The sequence below is a fragment of the Arvicanthis niloticus genome, chromosome 1, assembly GCF_011762505.2.
Source record: "Arvicanthis niloticus isolate mArvNil1 chromosome 1, mArvNil1.pat.X, whole genome shotgun sequence".
In the NCBI taxonomy this organism is placed as follows: Eukaryota; Metazoa; Chordata; class Mammalia; order Rodentia; family Muridae; genus Arvicanthis; species Arvicanthis niloticus.
This window is the reverse complement of record NC_047658.1, coordinates 136504281-136526360: the sequence shown is the minus strand read 5'-3', so window position 1 is coordinate 136526360 and position 22080 is coordinate 136504281. Positions and strand designations below refer to the sequence as shown.

General features: G+C 43.3%; 1 protein-coding gene across 2 annotated transcripts in view; it reads right to left on the bottom strand.

Annotated features, from left to right (window-relative positions):
* Positions 1-21589, bottom strand: part of Rcl1 (RNA terminal phosphate cyclase like 1) — a 39903-nt gene extending 18314 nt beyond the window's left edge. Inside the window, exons 1-5 of one of the 2 annotated variants that reach the window (XM_034490306.2) lie at positions 21334-21589; positions 6201-6272; positions 3715-3890; positions 823-897; positions 281-405 (exon numbers count right to left, since the gene is read on the bottom strand). In XM_034490306.2, coding sequence (XP_034346197.1) covers positions 281-405; positions 823-897; positions 3715-3890; positions 6201-6272; positions 21334-21469 — 584 coding nt within the window. In that variant the 5' untranslated portion in view covers positions 21470-21589. The remainder of the gene's footprint in view (positions 1-280; positions 406-822; positions 898-3714; positions 3891-6200; positions 6273-21333) is intronic. The other variant, XM_034490298.2, reaches the window with a different exon arrangement.
* Positions 21590-22080: the final 491 nt, after the last annotated feature.

The following is a 22080-nucleotide window of genomic DNA, read 5'->3' as shown; positions in this document are numbered from 1 at the left end:
CCTCCAGAAAACTGGTCGCCCCAGCCCTGTCCCAGCTCTCCTCCATCATTCACATGTTATACTGGAGCTATGCTCTACAGAACAGACACTGGAGTATTAAGTGAAGACAAATGAGTCAACCTTGTCACTGTGCGGCAGATAATAAAGCATACCTCAACTAGTACAATTTCACCATTGGCACTTTTATGAGATTGTTGCCTACAGAGTAAACAGTGGAAAGACGTAGTGCTGTCATCTGCATGAGGCAAGAAGAGAACAAGGACTCTAATGCAAAGGATACGCCATTCCTCTGATGCGCTTGATTTTTCCTGGGTCTGTGAGCTGGACAGGCTTCAGGACCTTCCTCACAGGGCACGAGAAAAGCACCTTGCCACCTCCTCCAGGAGGCATTCCCCGTCGTAAGATCTGCACAAAGTGGTGTGGAGGAGATGGGAGAAAGCAGACACGGAAAATGTGGGTTCCCCTGATACCCCAACCTAGGAAGGCTAAATCATTCCCACTAGGCTTTGAAGACACTGTGGAGTCTCCAGAGCTCCTGGACACAAATTACACCAGGATGATTCAGACAAGAGAGGCAGAGGGCCAGACGTCACGTGGCTCTATTCCTTGGCTAACCAACAGCTGTGGTGGGGTGCGAAGGACTCAGTATGTGTTTTAACAGACCTACCAGAGGAAGAACACGATGTTGGCTACTGTTAAAGGCCTCTCTCAGTTCAAGGTTTGAAGCACTGGCTAAGAAGCCTCATAATATATCACATTTCTTCCAATGAACTAAATAAAAATGTCTTAGATACATGCAGCCGGCAGTTCACACATTCTCACCTTTAGCTCAAATGATTCTCCATCAATCCCAAACTGTTTCAGTAGAGGGAGTGCTGTTGCTTTAAGAACATCAACCTGTAAGTTATTTCAAGGAATTTTTAATTAAACTTTGAACATGTAGCTAGAGTCCAAGTGGCAAACAAAACTCAAGAAACTGCTGGACTCACACAGAAAACACATGGGGACCTCTGCTCATTCTCACGAGTATCGCACCAATAATTTTACTCTATTTATCAATAAATATTATGTTATTTTATTAAGCAATATACATAACAAGTGTACTCTTTAACACTTAAGAGTTGGTATCTCTCCAGGTCAGAGCAAGTCAAATGAACCCCTCAATGTTTACCTATAAATCCTGATGTAGGTGCTGATTCTATGTGGGGGGTTGGGAGGAGCCTCAGAGGGAACAATGGCCTCAAAATACATGAAGCATTGAAACCCCCCAATGGTAATCTCAGTAGCACTGACAGTTCATCTCTTCTGTATCTAGCGCTCCCAGAAGACCCCAGGGAGGCAGCCTGGTGACAGGAAGCAAGGGTAGTGGCATCATGAGCAGAAGAGATCAGAAGCCCTTGTCCTGGTCCCAAGGTCAGCTTTTGATGAGCTGCACGGTTGGGGGTGGGGTAGGGGGAGAATCACAGAATCTGAACTTCCTTCCCTAAGACAGGCTTCAAGCCTCACTGTCTCCATGATGCCACATGTCCAGCAGGCTGATTAAATTAAGTGATCCTACAATAAGGCTCCAAGGGCAGAAGATGGGCGGTCAGAAGTAGAAATGCTACAGGAGGCCTAGGAACTAACTCATTTGGAATGGATAGAATGGACAGCGGCAGGTGTGTCAGGGGCAGGATCTGGCAACACTATTAAGGATTAGCTAATTTAACTAAATATTAAAGGTAAATACATCCAAAAGGAGAATTTCTGAGAAATGTGTCATTGGGTGATTTTTGTCCTCGTGGGAAACTATACAGTGTCCTTATACAAACCCAGATGATAATCTACTCCAGGATTTCCCTAAAGCCCAGAGAGTGGTTTTCCTTCCAGTAGTAACTCTCCCTAACTGCTCTATCTTGACAGCCTTCTCATGGTGGAAGTCTGTCACCGTAATGCTGGTAGAAGACAGCTCCTTTTAGAGGTGACTTAGTAATGCAAACGCAGTCTTCATTAATAGATTATAGACAGTATCTGGAAATCGGCTTAGTCATTTTTGAGATTAGCTTGATATAAGGTTAGATTTGCCTCAATTTCTCTGTCCTGCCAGGCCATGCCGTTCACCATGCTACAATGTGCACCATTTCTTGAATTTCCCAGCTTCCAGAAGAGAAAAAAAGTTTTAATTTATCAACTACCTAGTCTCAGGTACTTTGCTATAGCAATGCTCACTGGACTAAGACACACACTCCCCAGCTGCACATCTCATAGGGCCCCCAAGAGAATGAAAGCTCTTTAAGGGAAGAACTAACTCATGAAGTTCATGAAACCCATTCCCTATGCAGACAGCAAAGACCCTATAAGCTGAGGCAGTTACTCTCTACCCAAAATCAGCCACCTTAGTTTTAACCTAGGCTAGTCAGGTTAAAGCAAGGTCATTTTAGCTGTAGGTGGCAAAAGTAAAGCAGTCCCTGTGAAGGCAAATCTACATAAAAGCACTATTTCTGGGGAACTGACCAACTATCTGTTACTGACACATAAAGTGTTTTTAAAACTTGTTTAGGCTAGTGTTTGTGACCATGGAGCACGGAACATGGTGTTAAAACCCCAAACCTCTGTTTACCATTATGAGACACTTTATCTACCTACAATCTAAACGTGCAGATGCCTCCTCTCCTATTTAAAGTAAAGCAACCATTTTCTAGAATCTCGAGACAATGTGGGGGTGGGGGCAAGAAGCTCTAATCTAAAATTTTAAACAGGTTGCACAGCATTCTCTCACTTATAGCTAAAAGCTGCAAATCCTGAGCATTCTGCAAAGAGTCCACGTGGCTAAGTTTACCAGAACTGAGGAATAAGTTCTTGACTACCCAAGAACACATTAACCATCTGGGACCACTGGTAAGCATGAGTGCTCACCACTAACTGCTCCTTCTCAGTCAGAAAACTTGCAACACCTTGCAGCTACCCTGGGAAACTTTGTGTCTACAGAGAAGACAGGGAGCCCCTTCAGTGAGGACTTCATGGCCACAAAGCCTCTTCTAGTCAATAAAGTATCCTAAAATGAGAACTCCTTCCCTCCCCACAGGATGTTAACATGGACACGACAACCATGGTGAACAAAATGAAAACTCATGTTGGGTATTAAACCATTTTCCTCCTATCTACAGAAAGGTGCCCTGCTTAGTGAGAAGCTTGTTGTCTCTCATAGCCACCAACACTCAGAGATTCCTTTCCTGCCCTCATGCCCACTGTGTTTGAAACCTCTTAGGTGAAAAGTCCTTGAATTAATGGCCGAGGCCAGGATAGGGCAAGACTATATATACTGTGGCAATATCCAGAGATATCATTTCCTAAAATTTCATCTGCTGCCCTCTAGGCTTGGTGCTCATGTGACCGTACAGTAACTCCACCCACACTGCAGCCAGCAGAGGAGATTTCATGTCAAGTATGGTGAGGCAGCAAGCGTCTATGTTGAAGGTTTGTAGACACAACTGAGAAAGGCGCTTTGGTGGACATTAACCACCATCTCCAAGTTGATGATTACAGGACTTGATTCATCTGTGTCTTGGAGTGAATTAACTAACCTCTAAGCTTCAAGGTAAACAGAAAAAGAAATACACATGAAAACACAACTGTGCTTATAAGAAACTTCTTTCTAAGAACTTGGGCCGTGACAACAGACAAAAAAAAAAAAAAAAAAAAAAAATCACACCATGGTTTGACCTAAGTACTCACCGAAGGGTCAACTTGGTCATTGGTCACTCCTCGCAGAACGATTTTTAATGGGTGTTTCATAAACGGAGCCAGGCAAAGCAGAGCCTCCAGGTAATAGCCAATGCTACGGAGGACACTACAGTCATGCTCCACGGATCCACCATACAGGAGGCCGGGCTGGTAGTATAAGGTTGTTCCTTAAACCAAGAGGAAAACAAACAAAACAACAACAAATGATGGAGCAGAAACAAAATGACATATGGAGACAACAAGGAATGTAGTGAGCTCCACAGGGGCCTGGCCATGGTGTCCAGGGAGCACAAACGCCATTCCTCAGAGTCCACACTTCATCTCAAAAGCTGACTCACTGCCACCACGCCTCTGGAAAATAATAAACTGTGGGTACAATTTAATACCAGTAATGTATAAACTCCTCTCTATGCTGGCTAAGCTGCCAGTCACAGTAGAGCACAGAGACACCAGACAGATACAAGGCTCCCAGCACACCATGGTCTCAGCATACCAGCAGCCTGCATCCTGTACACTCCCCTCAAATGGGGCCTCTCACACACCCCACTTACCAAACACAATACCACACGAAGCAGGTTCTTGTGATATGTCATCGGTGGTAGCTATTTTAATTTGATATTAGTTAGTGAAATATCTCAACTGATTTTATGTTAGTGGACACTCATCATTATCTTCATTTAGTTTTTCACATATTTGTATAATCCAAACAAAAAATTCTCACTGCATTTATATATGGTAAGGAAACCAAGTAAAATTTCCTAGATGGTTTCAAAGTAAATGGATAAATGAGTGTTTCTACTGTTCAGTCTTTTATGTTGTCTCTGGAATACTTACCAGAAATGAAACCATTAGAGGAAGAAAATACACTCAGACATACAAATGAAAAATGTCTCTTGGAAATTTTATAAAATAAATAGGTTTTACCATATTAAATACCAAATCCAAACAACTCCAGCCGGGATCATACTCTGATCAAAGTTACTAACATTCCTCAGAAAGAAAAAAATGGATTATTATTCTAAACAGTATTAAGTCACAACAACAAACTTTAGGTCAAGAAGCTGAAAAGGGGTATATCATTCTGCTTATATCTACAAATTAACCAGACAAGAAAGTGACTTGATCATTATCCTGAGGAGGACAAGGAATGGCATATACAAGGGGCATGTGATGGTTAAACATCACTGTCAACTTATCGTATTTCCAATTACCTATGAGAATGGTGATGACACCTCTGCCTGTGCCTATGAAGGAGTCCACAGAGGATTAGCTTCAGGAGATCCACTCTGAGGGAGCAGCCTCACCGGGAAGGCCAAGAGCCTGGCCTGAATGAAAGGCTGAAGAAGAGCGTACTAACATTCTTTCTCTTACCCCAAGCCTGTCAACCCGTGAACTGCTGAGCTGCGCCACACCCTCTCTGCCACCTGAAACCCTAACCCAACACTAAGGCAACTGGAAAGGGACATAGGAATGTCTCATCCCTCGACCTGCTCTGCATTAGGTGAGGCTGAATGTAGAGGGAGACCAGCATATCGACCTGGTCCAGTGCCACCTATAAATCCAAATTTGCCTTCCTTCATAAGAGAGTCAACTCATAGGAAAGGCTAAAGAATCCTTTCTGAAATATAGGTGTACAGTTCACGGAATCAACCAAATGAGGTCTGTCCTACTTACTATTCAATGTAGGGAGTACCCATGTACACAATAAAGTACCAAACTGTGACCTGCAGAATAGAGCTCAGCACAGGACAGCAAAAAGCAACCAGCAAGAGAACATCAAAAGTACAGTCCCACTGAGCTGTGACATGGCTCAAGGAAGAGTCTAGAAGAGGAAGGGGCCAATATATTTCTTGAATATATTTGTATAAACTTGAAACAAATTTTTAAAAGAATAGATTTCAGTACCTGTAACAATGTAGTACATCTGGAAGTTTGATGTAAGAATTCAACGCCACTGAACAGGTAAACAGACTTCAGAAAGTTCATGTATATGCTAAGTATGTCAGAGTGGGGTGCTCACTAAGTATGTCAGAGTGGGGTGCTTACTTCTGTCTGAAACAGCCACTTATCTACTGCTCTAAATCAAGTGGATTTCCCTTATTTGTTTTCTTCTAGCACTGAGAATTAAGCCTCGGGCCTTGAGCAAGCTAGGCATACACTGTGTGTGTGTTATGATATGCTTGTGTTTGTTTATATATGATCATACCATAAACACACTGGGTCCTTCCATGTGAAACTAATATATTAATGATCCAGCATAATGAACTTTTATTACAATCTCCACTTAGCACTGCTTTGGGTTAATTTCAAAAAGTCCTCTCTGAACATTCGTGAAGATGGCTTATATAAACACAAAATAGCAAAGTGGTTTTTGTTTGTTTTTTAAACACAACATAGTATTTATACCACTCAAATGAGAGGCAGACTATCTAAGTAGTACATGTAGATGCTTTTAGGGACAGAGAGGAGCAGCTTACCTGTTTGATTGATTTCAATTCGAGAACCATTAGTTATTTTGTCCAATAGCCTTATGAAGCTTGCTTCAAAATCTGTGAGGAGAAAACACAAAATCTTCCATAAGGCACTGTTTCTAAAGAGGTACCGAGAACTTTACTTGTGGTGCCACATCCGGGGTTCCCTCTGGAACTGGCTGACAGTTCAAGCATGGGCTAAGGGCTCTGAGTAGTGGAAAAGCATTGATAAGAACAGTTCACCTCTCACATCCAACAACAAAAGCAAACATACACAGTACTCTAGCGATCTGAGAGGACACTAACTCCACCCGCATAGAACCTGTCAAAAAGCTTGTCATGGCAGCTCACAGCTTTAACGCCTGCACTGGAGAGGCTAAACAGGGAAATCTCTGACTTTAAGGCCTGTCTTATTTTCACAACGAGCCCCAATTAACCAAGGCAGTACAGTGAGACCCTGTCATAAAACGAACAAGCAAATCTAACCAACTGTGGTTTGAATATGCTTGGCCCAGGGAGTAGAACTATTAGAAGGTGTGGCCTTGTTGGAGTAGGCGTGTCACTGTGAGTTTGTGCTTTAATACCCTAGCCCTAGCTGCCTGGAAGTTAGTATTCTGCTAGCAGCCTTCAGATAAAGATGTAGAACTCTCAGATCCTCCTGTACCATGTCTGCCTGGATGCTGCCATGTTCCCACCTTGATGATAATAGACCGAACCTCTGAACCTGTAAGCCAGACCCAATTAAATGTTGTCCCTATAAGAGTTGCCTTGGTCATGGTGTCTGTTCACAGCAAAAAAAACCCTAAGATACCAACCTATAAAGGGGGCATGGTAGCTTGAATGCCACTCTTAGCATTTGAACACCTGTGGCCCAGTTTGGTGAGGTTTAGAGTGTGTGGCTTTGTTGGAAGAAATATGTCACTGGGGAAGGGCTTTACAGGCTTAAAGACTTGCACCATTTCTAGTTCACTCTCTCTGTGTCCAGTTTGTTTCAAAGTGTGAGCTCTCAGCTTTCTGCTCCAGCAGCCATGTCTGTTGCATGCTGCCATGCCTCCCCACGGACAGACTCTTCACTCTGAAACTATTAAGCCCAGAATATTCTAGTTGCTTTAGTCATGGTGTTTTAAGAAGAAATTAGAGAAGTAATTAGAATGCCCAACAAGGGAGAAACAGCACAAAGTATAGTGTGTTTTTTAAAATCGAAGTTGTCCTCTCTCCAGAGTGTCTACGAGGATATTAAGTAGATCCCACCTTCAGTTTTACAGATGACAAGTCTCCTTTCCCCCTCTCCTTGTCTGATCTATTACTATCTGACTAGCTTAGTTTGGTGGTTTTGCTATTGTTCTGTTTTGTTTTTCAAAGAATAAAAAAAAAAAAAAAGCAGAACAATAGGTCTGGGGAGGTGGCTGAGGAGGTGCAGTACTTGCCGTAATTCTGTCTGCATACATGCTGACAACTCACCTGTAATCCCAGAGTGTGGAAAGTGGAGACCGGGTGGAGACCATCACCAGAGCAAGCCAGCTACAACAAAGACTGTTTCTAACTATGATCTAGGAAAATTCTTAATGTCAACCCTTGGCCTTCACATGCACACAAATGTACATATACACACATGCAAACAATATTTTTAATAGTTTCTTTAATTTTATTTTATGTGCATTAGTGTAAGGGTGTCAGATCCCTTGACACTAGAGTTAGAGACAGCTGTGGGCCACCATGTGGGTGCTCAGAACTAAATCCTAGTTCTCTGAAAGAACAGCAAGTGCCTGTTGCTGCTGACTAGTCGGTCTAGCCTCTCAAATTTGCTTTAATAGATATTACCTAAAATGTAATAACTTGTCAAAAGTTAGGCACGGTGGGTTCATGCCTGTAATCCCAGAATCTGGGAGGCTGAGGCAGGGGGACTGTTTCATTAAATCTTAGACCAAAACGGTGAATATAACTTACGGTCATTACCACAGGCTTCCTTCCAGCCACACATTGGCATTTAATCTTTATAATCACAAAGCAATGAATGGCACCATTCCCACTGCACAGAACAAAAGCTAAAATCGAAGTCTGCCAACTCGCCTAACCTGTTCAAATGACAGGAATTGTGGAGCCAGGATTTGAGCCTGCCTGTCCTCCAAGGTCCATGTCCTTAACTGCACCATGACAGTTTGCCTCTCCTCTATTTACCGCCTCAAAACCAAGCCCTTATGGTAGGAAATCCCAACTTATCTACAGAATGAAGAGTTCTGCAAACAGTTGGATGGCCCCCAATCAACATGCCTTTTTAATAAGAACAGAGTAGACTACAGCAGACCCCAATCAATCAGGGATTTAATTTTCCAGTCTTGGTGGGTTTTGTTTGTTTTTGTAGCCGTAGCTGTCCTGGAACTTGTTCTGTAGACCAGGCTGACCTTGAACTCAAACTCAAGAAATACTTATGCCTCTGCCTCCCAAATGCTATGATTAAGGGAGTGTCACCACACTGGCTTAACTTTGCAGTTTTAATTATACCAGTCAGGTCTGCGAAACCTCAGAAGACAGGGCACCTGCCACTAAGACTGATGAGCTGAGTTTGACCCCTGGGCCCCACAGGATGAAGGGAAGACTGACAAGTAGTCTTCTGACCTTTGCATGCAAATACACAAAATAAATAAGTAAAACATTTTTAAAAATTACTACCAGTCTGTTGCGGACCGCACTAGCCCCACGTTGGGCGCCAAAATAATGTTGTGGCCCAAGCTCGAGTCCCTGTTCGGGCGCCAAAATAATGTTGGGGTCCACACTAGCCCCACGTTGGGGCGGGCAAAATAAATGTTGCAGCCCAGGCAAAATGTTGAGGCCTGGGCCGACCCACGTTTGGGCGGCCACTGTATCCTGGCCCAAGCTGCTGCTCCGGTCTGCGGGTCGAGGTTCAGCAAGAGCGAGGGTGAGGGCAGACTCAAAGAATGGAGACCAGACAGGGTGTGATTCAATCCCATTTATTCTTCAGTCTCTCTTCCTCTAAGTGTCTCCTGTCTGATTCTCCCTCTATAGTCTGATTTCTGGTTCTATCTTCTATAGTCCGTCTTCTGGTCTGTTCTGTCTCTGCCTTTTATATGTCTCACTTCTAAGCCATGCCTCTAAGTTACACCTTTAATCATGCCCTTAGGTCTTGTCTCTAACTCTGATCTCTATACTTCTAAGTCATACTCTTAAGTCACACACCTTTAATCTCACACACCTTTAATCTCACACACCTTTAATCAAGGTATCTAAACCAAGATTATTGGAGTGTTCTCAGCTGTTGTAGGCTATTGTAATCCAAGTCTCATGTCAGGGTATATGGCTCAAGATGGCTGCAAAGCTGATAGCCGCTTTCTGCTAAAAGTCGGCCCCCAACACCAGTCAATGACAGTCTGAAATTTTTAAATGGAAAGTTCTAGAAATAAACAATTTTCTTCTGTTCTGCCAGAATATGAATCTTACCTTTATCCAAAATATTAAAGTCATATATTCTTCCTGCCCACTGGTAACTTAAGTCATCCCAGCTATCATCAGATGCACAGCATTTTGTTCAAGGCTTCTTTATCTTACCCAAGGATGACTCTAAAGCACAACTGTAATGAAGCTAGCAATGTGGTTATGCTGAAAAGCATATGCATACTATATGCAGTATATATTTTTGTATATGGGAAAAATGTTTACCAATTCTAGCACTAGGGAGACTGGGGCAGGAGGATCAAGAGTTCAAGTTCAGTGTAGAATACACAGCAAACACCAGGCCACCCTGAACTACATAGTGAGATCCTGTAGAGAATAAAACAAAGCATTTGCACAATTGGAGTTCAATTATATGTGCAGTTCAGGAATCAGCCGGGATGGGCGAGAGGTGTGATGAGGGATGGGAGATGTGGTGGAGTGTATGGGTGTGGTGGGACAAGTGCCTCAAGGAGAAAAGCTATTAGTACACATCAGAGTGGCTAAACTATACATAGCACAGCTATTCACGAATCTGTAGCTCCAGTTTTACACACACACACACACACACACACACACACACACACACACACACGGTTCGTCTATAGGAAACATCACAAAAAATTGAAAGTAACTGGAGGACAGAATTAGCTACTTCTATAGAACATTCTATTTCTAAAACCAGGCACAATTTGTATTATAATGCCACTTTCTAATTAGGTTTATAGTAGATGCAGAGTGCTCTGAAAAGAAGCAAACTTTTGGTTTGTTCAAGCTTTCTAGTTACTTAAAGGAGCAAAGAAGTATTTACGAATAAAGCCTAAAACTAAAGTCCCATAGGTCTTATAGATTAAAAAAAAGGAAGAAAGAGAAGGAAGAGCTCAAGGGAGAGGGAAGGAAGGAGAGAGGGAGGGAGGGAGGGAATTTAAACTCATTTTGTTTTGCAATCCTCGGGTGCTCTTAATCTTGACCTCAGTTAGAAGCGATTGCTTGGCAGGAACACGAGTAGGAAGAGAATGGCACCTTAAAAAACCTCCAGGCAGGATCATCCTGGGTCATGGCAGGCTGGCTCAGAAAGCCAGCCTCAGAGCAGTTCCAGAGTGAAGCAACCGAAGGCACAGCTCCATCACCTGGCGTAAAAGATCATCAAGTGTCCTAACAACAGAGCAATTCCTGCCCTCAGCCAAGATACACAAAATTCTTGCCCACTCACCTACCACACCTGGAACTCCTTGGGGATGAAAATTTCAGAGGGCTGAAAAACGTAGGGGTAAGATTTCAAAACCAAGCACAGTGTTGCTACACTGTCTGGGAATACACAGTATAACTCAGGGCAAGATGTGGCTGCCACCAGAGACACAGCAGACCACTGAAAAGTTGGAAGTACAAACACGGACATGGTCTACTTCTTGTCCTGGATGATGAGGTCACACAGGTTCATGGTACAATCTTTTAAGCACTGTTTTATGTCTTAAAGTATTGCACTTCAATCCTTTGAGGTTTGTATTGCAAGTACCCCAGAGTCAACCTGAAGGCTCCCATTTATGCTTTAACACAAGGGTCATCAGCCTTCCCATCTGAGGCAGGAGGACCGGACTTTAAAGCCAATCTGGGCTAGATAGACATCCCTTGTCTCAAAAAGTAAAATAAATAAAAAATAAAAAGGAGCTAGTTTGCAGACCCTGTTTGCTTTTTTAAGACAGGGTCTCACTGTATATGTATGCATGCACATATGCATGTATGTATGCATGTATTTTAAATATTTGTTTATTTAAATATTTAAATAAATATTTAAATAAATATTAAATATCATATATATTTAATATTTATTTATAAATAATTATAATATATTTATATATGTAATATATTATATATCATAACATTGTATATATGCCATGGAATTCACTATGTAGACCAGGCTGGCCTCAAACTCAGAGATTCACCTGCAAAGAGTAAATTTCAATGAACTATACTTAACAGCTCCAATTTAAAGTTATTCTAACTCAAACGTCTACAAATAGCACTTGGACTAGCATGTCCACAGCAGTGTGCTCAACCAGAATGAGTCACCTCCAAGGTACAATAAGAGATGACTATGTAAAAGAAAACTCTGTGTGTGTGTGTGTGTGTGTGTGTGTGTGTGTGTGTGTGTGTGTGTGTAAGGGAGGCGGAGGGAGAGAAAATGAGAGGGGGAGGGAGGGGTTATGATAAAAACAGAGCCTGGAAAAAGACAAAAGTTTTTTTAGTAACACTGGCTGTTTCAGAGAGTTGAACCTAGAAAACAGACTCAATATTCCTCCTTCTTTCTAAACTGAACCAAAATGAAGTCAGAGGTTTGTCCCTTAACAAACCATGTGCATATGTTTTTGTTTTGTTTTGTTTTGTTTTGTTTTGTTGTGACAGGGTTTCTCTGTGTAGCCCTGGCTGTCCTGGAACTCACTGTGTAGATCAGGCTGGCCTCGAACTCAGAAATCCTCCTGCCTCTGCCTCCCAAGTGCTGGGATTAAAGGCGTGCGCCACCACCCACCACCGCCCAGCTGTGCATGTTTCTAAGTGCATAAAACCTCACATGAAATGCAACTACTTTTTCACACAATCATTCTTAATTCACGTCATTCACAAAATATCAAATTTTGTGATACCATTCAGTCATTAAGAATGTTTTAAAGCCTGAACTGCAGGATATGACTGTAATCTCAGAACTCAAGAGTCTGAGGCAAGAAGAAATGACTTCTAAGCCAGCATGGGCAGCTACAGAGTAAAGCTGTGCCTCAAAAGCTGGAAAATAAAACAACACTTGAATGGAATATTTATAGTATATTAAGAGAAGGGTTAAAAGAACATATCCAATGTGGTTTCGAGTTCTTTAGAAAATAACCGGAAACAGTATTAAGTAAGTCAGTGCTGCCCTTTTCCTCAGTAAGTCCTAAAGACAGACATTGCAAACACTCTCCCAGGTCTCAGTTAAGAGATGTCCAGTCACTACGAAAAAAAATACATCCTTTATATGAGATTATGTAACACTTTATAATTTCTTGACCTGAATAATTCTTAAGGAGACAGGACATTCTTCAGGAGAAAGGAAAAGCTACAGACTGTAGCAAAATATCTTAAACAGAAACACAAATCATGAAAGTGTATGGATGGTCCACTAAATCAAAAGTTACCACCCTAAAGTCTTAGAAAAAGTGAGGTGAGGATGAACTGAGTGCTTATGGAAAAGTTTGGAAGACTGACTCTGGAAAAATGGCAATGTTATGGCCTAGGAATTAAGTGTGCAGTCTACACCAATTAGTTTAAATTCTGAACCATAATAAGTTTCCCCAAGGAAGTATTACTTTTATAACATAAATATGAAACTACAATTTTGCTTATACATGAAAATTTTCTGTGTAATTTGGTTTTCTCATATGAAACTGTGACAGAAATGAAATCAACAACCCTGATGCTGAGGATCCAAACCCACGTTGTCACGCTTGCAAGCGCTTGCTTCAACTCCGCTAGCTCCACCCTCCTCCAGGGGTAAGAGCTTTTGTAACACACTAGCCTCTATTACTACATTTATAATTAAGAAAGCACATAAAACACAAAAGACACAAAAGGACCCAACCCAAAGAGTAAGAAAATGTATCAATACCGAAGAGCAGTGGTGAAGTCCTTGGAAACTTTTTCAACATTCAGAGAAAAATACAATTATTGGTAAATTGCATATTCCAAAGTACAAAAAAGAATACAAGAGGGCTCCTGCAAGTCAATAGTGAACATTAATTTTCAAAATCACCTCAAGTACAAACTAATTTAGCAAAACAGATCAAAACCCCCAAATAACACCTAAGAAAACAAATACACATATCATCATCATCATGGATTTTTTCAACTACCCACTCCAATAAGGATGCTCCTTAGTCAGACTGGGTGAATGTCTCTCTTTTCTAATAAAAACAGAAAACAAACAAAAGAAACCTTAAAGATGAAACACAAGAATATCTATGTCACAGGCTAGCGATAGCTCAGCAGTTAAGAGCACTGAATGTTCTAGAGGACACAGGTTCACCGCAAGATCTGACACCCTCACAGACATACATGCAGGCAAAATAACATGCACATAAAATAAAGATAAATTATTTTAAAAAGAATAACTATGCTACTACTAACTACAGCACTAAACACATAAATAAAGGGGGAAATCACATAGTCTACTAGTGAAAGAGCATCTGATAAAATTCAGATCTATATGTTCTGTTTTGAAAGATATGGTGCATTTACTAAATTTAACAAAGGGTTTGTTTTTAAAAATAGAAGCCTTAGTTCAAGAATGGAGAAATCTTCCTTAGTCAAGGGGAAATCCTGCTAAAACACCCAGGAGGTGTTGAGTTCCAAATACAATAGATTTCTTTTCTATATACAGAATGTACCTGTGTTTAATTTGAAAAGTCAGAAAGAGACCAACAATAACTCTTCATAAAACAGAATGACTTCAAGAAAATACATGAAGTTATGGGAACGCGCTGTCTCTCAAAATGCCTTCTGTACTCCCTGTACCACCTTTGCCTTTCTCACAGAGCAGTGCTCCCCTGGTATGAGGTAAGGTAAGCACTGCACTGTGATTCTAAGTACTGTGATACCTTTGTTACTGGACTTGGGGGCGGAGTCACAGCTTGTGCCCCAAGTCAAATCCAGTCACTCATCCTTAATAAGCTGCTTAAAAGAGCCAAATTAAACGTGGAAAGCAGAAAAGAGAGATCTAGTCAAATGTTTAGATTGGGAAGAAATCTAAAGGATTCAGCAAACCCAAGGCTTCAGGATTCTAAGTGAGATGGCCGTTTAAAGCGAGGGCCAAGGATCTGCACATCTAAGCATTCCTGGTCAAGGTGTGTCCCAACTAGCACTGACCTATCATTGGCGAGGCTCTAACCAACAGAAAGTCTCTAGCCAACAAAAAAACAGAATAGAAGGGAGGAAGGGAGGGCGGGCAAAGAACAGGACAGGACCTCAAATAATCTGGGCTCTACCTGTAAGCTACATCCAAAAATCACCAGAATAAATACAGTCATATTTTAAAATGGGCAATGACATGAAGACATTTCACAGAAAACATTAGATATATGGTGGTATATGCAAATTAATACAATGAAAAATGACTATATAGTAAGCATGGCCCAGAATGACTAAAATGAAAATCATTTCAAATGCTGTCAGGGATGGAGAAAAACTGAAGCACTGGTACACTGCTGGTGAGACCATAAAGTGGTTCATACCCACACGGAAAGAGTTGGCACCATTCAAAAGAATGAAAGAGGCAACTACCGTACAACCCAGCATTTACAATCAAATAAAGGAAGACTGTGGTCCTCTTAAAAACCAGCCCAGTGAGCTGGAGAGCTAGCTCAGTGGTTAAGAGTACTGGCTGCTCTTCCAGAGGACCTGGGTTCCATTCCCGGCAGCCACATAAAGATCCAAAACCATTTGTAACTCCAGTTCCAGAAGGTCTGATGTGTCTTCTGACCTCTGAGGGACCAGGCGCCCACATGATACAGACATACATGCAGACAAAACACCCATACACGTTAGAACAAGAGTCGACCAACTGTGCAGAATAGTTCAAAATTAGAAACGAGCCAGATGTTCTTCAAAAGTAAATTTAAAAAGAGATCAAGAAAGTGGTATTTTCATTTCATTTTCATATGAATGGTGCCAGTCCACTGCTGACTCTGAATCACATTCCTTGTAAGTGCTGCAGGGCCAGGGAGGCAGAGATCTGACTGGGTGGTCACAGAGTCTATATTCCCAGGTATTGCCACAGCAGCTAGGACTCAGACCACCTAGCACTCACATTACATTAGACCTAGTGAACTCCTTAAGCCCTTGTGAAATCCAGAGGTAAAGATATTCAGGACAAGCCAGGCGTGGTGATGCATGCCTTTAATCCCAGCGCCTCAGAGGTAGAGCCAGGTGGAGCTCTGGACCTCTATCAGGGGTTCGAGGCCAGCCTGACCTACAGAATGAGTTCCAGGACAGCCAGGACTACACGGAGACACCCCGCAGGAAGTGGGGTAGGGACAGAGATACCTGGGACGGGTGCTTTATAATGCTAGCATAGAATAACCAACGTCTGTAACAGAAGAATGAGCCCTTCAGGCTGGAGCCCTCATGAAATAAACACTTAACCCCATCAACTCCATCACTCAGCTACCCTGGCTATTTTACTTTCAGTAAAATGGCAGAAACAACCATAGAATATTATTTCCTCTGACATGAAGAATATAATAAGGCAGTATAATTGGCGGTTGTGTTCAAGAGTGAAACATAAATTGCATGTGATTGTATTTTTGTTGCTTATATTTTGTTTAGTGTTTTGACATAAGTTAAGACTACTTTGCCTAGCTGACATAGAATTCGCTAAGTAACCAAGGCTGGCCTTTGAGCTAACTTCCTGCCTCCACTTTGGATGCTGGGGTTATAGCAGGTGTATGCCACTGTACCAGATGTCTCTACAGAATTAACTGGAACCATCCCAGGATCATCTTTCTTTGGAGTCCAATTCCTTCCCATTATTTAAACCTCTCTGCACAGAAGATGGAAGTTTTATTTAACAGATTCATTTCTTTGCCTGAAGTCCCAGGACTTGGGCATGGCCTGAGTCTTCATCCACTTGTGAAACCAAGGAGGGTCTTCCTTTGCAGCCCAGACTGGCTTCAAACCCAGCCTTCTCCATGGTAGTGTAACGTATACTACTATGTCTAGCTCCTTGAGCTGTTCTAATAATACCTGCTGCTGTTCTTTTTTTTTTTAAACTATTTATTTATTTATTTAATTTATTATATGTAAGTACACTGTCGCTGTCTTCAGACACCCCATAAGAGGGCATCAAATCTCATTACAGATGGTTGTGAGCCACCATGTGGTTGCTGGGATTTGAACTCATGACCTCCAGAAGAGCAGTCAGTGCTCTTAACCACTGAGCCATCTCACCAGCCCACTGCTGCTCTTAAGAATCTGAAGTATAAAGAAAAGCTTTGCCCATCCTTTGCAGGGGCAGTAAAGAAGAGCTGGCCCCGATGGTGTGGGCATGGGAGAGCTGGTGGGATGACCAACTAACTGAGCTATCACCCAGGCCCAGATCCAGGACTTTGAGTTGGCTCACCCCAACATCTACCCCATCTATGAACTGCTGGAGCACACGAAAGGGCTGACCCTGCAGATCTAAACCTACAGGACCTCCGTGACTAAGGGCAACAACAGCAAGATCTCTCAGGAGTCTTGGTGAGGGTCCAGTATTTATGGTGTAGCAGATGCCAGAGGCCTTGAACTAGATCAACAACACATTGTAATGAGCATTTCAAGTAAAGCTGTTTGAGCAAAAGGGTGTACTGTGTGACAGACACACTGCAGCTTCCAATGCCACTACAAGGAACAAATATGTGATGGAGAGGCAGGAAACACAGCAGAGCGATACGATTTGTGCACAGCAGAACTGGAGATGGGACAGCTGTATGTTAAAGAAGGCTGTGCTGCAACAATAGAGAAGCTCAGTGGGGTCAATAAGATGTTTCTGTCTGTTTGTCTTTTTAATTCTCTTCTGCTGGGGGAGGGGGTTTCACAAGGGTAGGGAGCGGATATGGAAGGACTGGGAAATGAGGGTGATTGGGGAAAATGATGTGAAATTCCCAAAGAATCAATAAAAATTATGTTTAAAAAGCTTTAGTTATTAAAGTCTACTAGAACAGAGTTGTTCAGCACCAGTACAGACACCTGAATAGAGTTATTGCTAATATATAAAATAAAGTTCTTGACAGTGGGGTCCATCCTGTGTATTACAGGGTATTAACAGTTTTGTGGGCTCTTCTTACTTGACAACTCCCTCAGTGGCATCTAAAAAAAATGCCTCTAAATACTGTCAGCACACCAGAGGACAAAACTGCCAATAATATGCAAATATGTAGAAATCAGCACTTAAAAGGAAAACATCAAAGGACAACGTCATTTAAATATTTACAAGTTTCCAATGACAGCAGGGAAAGACTTGGGCCACCAGACAGCACAACTTACCCAGCACTCAGTAGAGTCTTAATGAACCAGCTTGTGTGTGTTCTTCCTGCTCGCGGTCTAAGGATTTAGTTAGTCCTCACAGAAATCCCAGGTAGTGCTCCATGACCCCTCTTTACCAACAGAAATCCCTGAGGCTCAGAATTGAGTTTTGTCTTTACATTTCTTTTCTGTGTAAGGGTGGGTGTGTATACACAACCAAATGCGTGTATGGGTCCTTACAACTGCCAGGTTATTCTCTGCTCTGGGTCCACTGAGTCCCTCACCACACTAGACTCTTGATACCTCACCATGTTATTCCTCTTCTTCCTGTTTAGAGGACAAGTTCCCAGAGTGCAAATGCAACCAATGTCTATCTGGACTTCCCTCCCCAAAGCCTTGCACAATATGAGGCTCAATAAACTTCTGAAGGTCCTGAGGCAGGCCCCTCCCTTTGGGAGTTTTAAGGAAGCACCATTGGGAGTATGGGACTGGTTCTTGCATTCCAGCTGGAGACTGTACTGGGTATTCTCTATGAGTTTTTTCCAAATTCCATAACCTGAGTCAGGAAGAGACAGACAGAGATGGAAGATGCTACCAAGATGTCTTAGCATTTTGCTGCTGTGAACAGATACCATGACCAAGGCAAGTCTTATATAGGACAACATTCAATTAGGGCTGGCTTACAGGTTGAGGTTCAGCCCATTATCATCAAGGAGGGAGCATGGCAGCATCTAGGCAGGCACAGGGTAGGAATCGCTGAGAGTTCTACATCTTCATCTGATAGCTGCTAGTGGAAGATTGGCTTCCAGGCAGCTAGGGCTAGGGTATTAAAGCCCACTCCCACAGTGACACACCTACTCCAACAAGATCATATCTCCAAATAATGCCACTCCCTGGGCCAAGCAAATACAACCCATCACACAAAGATTGAATTATGAACCCAAATCATGTGTCCACGGCCACATACATGTGTTTATGTATATGTGTATATTTTGCATATTTGAGCTATGTCTGTATCCATAGGCATGTTAAGTCTACAAATTAACTGAGATGTGGAACTAGGTCCCTCTGTAAGTAACCAAATTGTAAACCCTTACGCCAGCATAAAACCTCAAGCAGCAGTCTGTTACATTAGTACCTTGAGAAGGTAAGTTAGTTAGGTTTTACTGTTAACTTGACACTAAACCAGAGTCAGCTGAAAAGAGGAAATTTCAATTCAGAAAATACACACATCAGATTGGCCTATAGTACAGCAAGCCTGCAGTACATTTCCTTGCCCACTGTAATGATGGTCCCCCTGGGCAGGTAGTCCTGCGGTATATAAGAAAACAAACCGGGCAAGCCCATAAGCGGCGTTCTTTCGTGGTCTCTGGTTTGAACTCCTACCCTGACTTCCCTTTCTGATCAACTACAATTGTAAATTGAAATAAATCCTTTCCTCCCCAGATGGCTTTTGGTCAGAGTGTTCTGTCACACCAAAAGAACTCTAAGACATGGGGTAAAGCAAATTATGTTTTACAGTGGTGCACCCCATAAATACCAGCTAGTACTGCCTCCCCAGGTACCAGAATCCCCTAGTCTTTCAGAAAAATGCCAAGGGCAAAGTCCTGCTTTTGAAAGAAACAGGAGGGCAGTGGTGGCACACGCCTTTAATCCCAGCACTTGGGAGGCAGAGGCAGGTGGATTTCTGAGTTTGAGGCCAGCCTGGTCTACAGAGTGAGTTCTGGGACAGCCAGGGCTACACAGAGAAACCCTGTCTCGGAAAAAAAAAAAAAAAAAAAAAAAAAAAAAACAAATAATAATAGTAAAAGAAAGAAGGAAAGAAAGAAACAGGAACTCACATGTGAGCTCCTGGAAACACTGAAATTCTGTACTGGAAGGCACCTATCAAGCCAACTCTGAATTCTATCTTATAAGCAACATATTTGTGAAAGAAAGCCCAGGTCTCCAGGCTAAAACACCTTTGATCAGAATTAATTAATTAATTAATTTAGGGGGAAAAAACCCAAACACACACAACCTTGCCCTCAGTGGTCATAGCAGAAGCAAGGTCTCCAAGCTAATCTGGGACTGAAACACAACAAAGCAGCCCAAGCAATAACTTCTCCCAAGGACTAGATTTAAAACTGGGGGTGCAGAGGGGGTGGAGGTAAGAGATTTGAGGGAAAAGAATACAACCAATTTAGTAGTCTCTCCTCAAATTCTGAGGTTTTTGATTGTTTGCTTTCAGTTTTTGTTTCCGTTAAACAATTTTTTTTTTTTTTTTTTTTTGAAACAGGGTCTGACTATGTAGCTCTGGCTAGGCGGGAACTCATATGTGTAGACCAGGCTAACCTCTAACTCAGAGACACACACTTGCCTCTGCTTCCCAGTTTTTTTTGTTTTAAGACAAAAACCCACTGTGAGGTCCAAGCTGGTCTTGAACTTAGGATGCTCCTGCCTCAGCCCACTGAGTGCTGGGATTACAAGGTTGTGTCACCAAGCCCAGTGTTCTCTCCAGCAGTTCAGGGAAGACAGAGACTTTACTCATCACCTTACTAAGCCTTCTAGGTTTTTCTTTCCTAACTTTCTATTTCCATCACCATGCACAAAACTTTAAGAGTGGCAGCAATGAAATTATAAAAAAAACAAACATTCAGACAGATGATGAAATGGTTCTAGCAGTCTAGTACAAAAACCTCTACAAAAATAAATGTACTGACCCAGGAGGTCTCCTGAACCAACTACAGCCCAGCTCCACCTTCAGGCTACAGACAGGTTTTCCCTTTTCGGTTTTAATTGATTCAATTGTCTCAATCTGGAGTGATCTAGGAGACACTTTTGAACGCGTACCCTAAATTCTAGGGGAACAGCGGCAAAGCCATTTAATGAGACATGGGTTCAACCTTATAAATCAATCCATAAGAGCTTTAAAGCCTGCAGTTTATTGTTTGGCCTTCCTTTTCCTTAAGTCAAGACAACTAGGTCTACGACAGAAAAACTATCTTGGCTGAGCGTTCTGTAGCAGGCCTGTAATCCCAGCACTCGGGAGGTAAAGAAGGAACAAGAGTTGAAGGGCATCCTCGGTTACATGCCTAGTTTGAGGCCAGCTTGGGCAACATGAGACCCCGGTTCAAAAACCAAAACAAAACCCCATTTCAAAGCCTCTCTCTATTGCGCACATCGGTGACTAATAGAAATAGCGCATCATTTAAAAATAAAATTTTATAATACACTCCCGATGAGATGGGGGGGGGGGGGGGCTGTCGATAAATAATGGCGTCAAGAACTGGTGTCCAAGTGGGGCAGCGGTTTCAGAGACCTGCTTTGGATCAGATTGGGAAACTACTTTTCTCTCCAATGTCTGTCCGTCCATTCACTCAATCACTACTTGTTAGTCCAATAAACTGTTTTTCTCCTGGGAGGTTTATGGCGAAAGCAAGAGACACAAGAGAGGGAAGCGAGTGGGCGATGCCTACGATTCATAGCAACAAGCTAGCCAGGAAAACGTGTAGCTGTTTACTATCCGCGCCCAGGAACCGGAGGGCATCCTTCCACGCGTGGCGCAGCTCGCAGACGGATCTGTCTCCCGCGTCGCCCGACCACCATCCCTCCCACGCGCCCAGTGGCCACTCCGGGCTGCGACCCCAGACAACCCCCCTCCTCGCGCACCCTCCCAAGTCACCTCGGAGGCCCGGGTTGTCGTCCCTGGCCCGAATCCTGCGGATCTTGACCGGGCGGCCGCTCAGGGTGGACAGGACGAGCCTCTGGCGCAAGAAGTTACACCCCGCGTAGCTGAGGGAGTGCGCCTGGGTCGCCATGTGTGTGCGGTCCGCAGAGGCCGGGGAGCGGGGAGCGCGACCCGGGCCACAGCAGCCCCCGGCGCGTCCACGTGGTTTAGAACAGGAAGACAGAGCGACTAGACACCGGGTCAGAGGGGAGCGGGGCGGAGCCAGCGGCCGCCCGCCCGCCTCTTCGCCTGGCTGGGGCGGCCCGAAAGCCGGGGCACGCTACCATTGGCTCACGGGGGAGCAGGGCGTTGCCCTTTCTGCGTCGCCATTGGTCTGCGCTGTAGCTGGGCGGTGCTCCTGCCGCGCCGCTATTGGCCGGTAGTGAAACAGGGCGGTGCCTGGGCCCCAGCAACAGCGCGCGGCAGGAGAGAAGGCGTAGCGCTGCGGGGAAACCCTGGCGCCCAGACGCCTTGGGGGTCTGTCTGTGCACGACTTTCACGGCCTATGCGCTAAAGGAGGCAATGGCTCCGCTTGGGTGTCCGCAGCTGGCTAGTACTTAGCATCGCACTCACGGCTGCTTCAGGCGAGGATGCTAGCCTCTCCCGCGTTTTCCTGCTACTGAAGAGAACAGGATTGGCGCGCTTACCCTGTTGTTGGCGCGGGGTCTGGGTCTGAGCCGAAATCCTCTGAGGTGCAGCCTA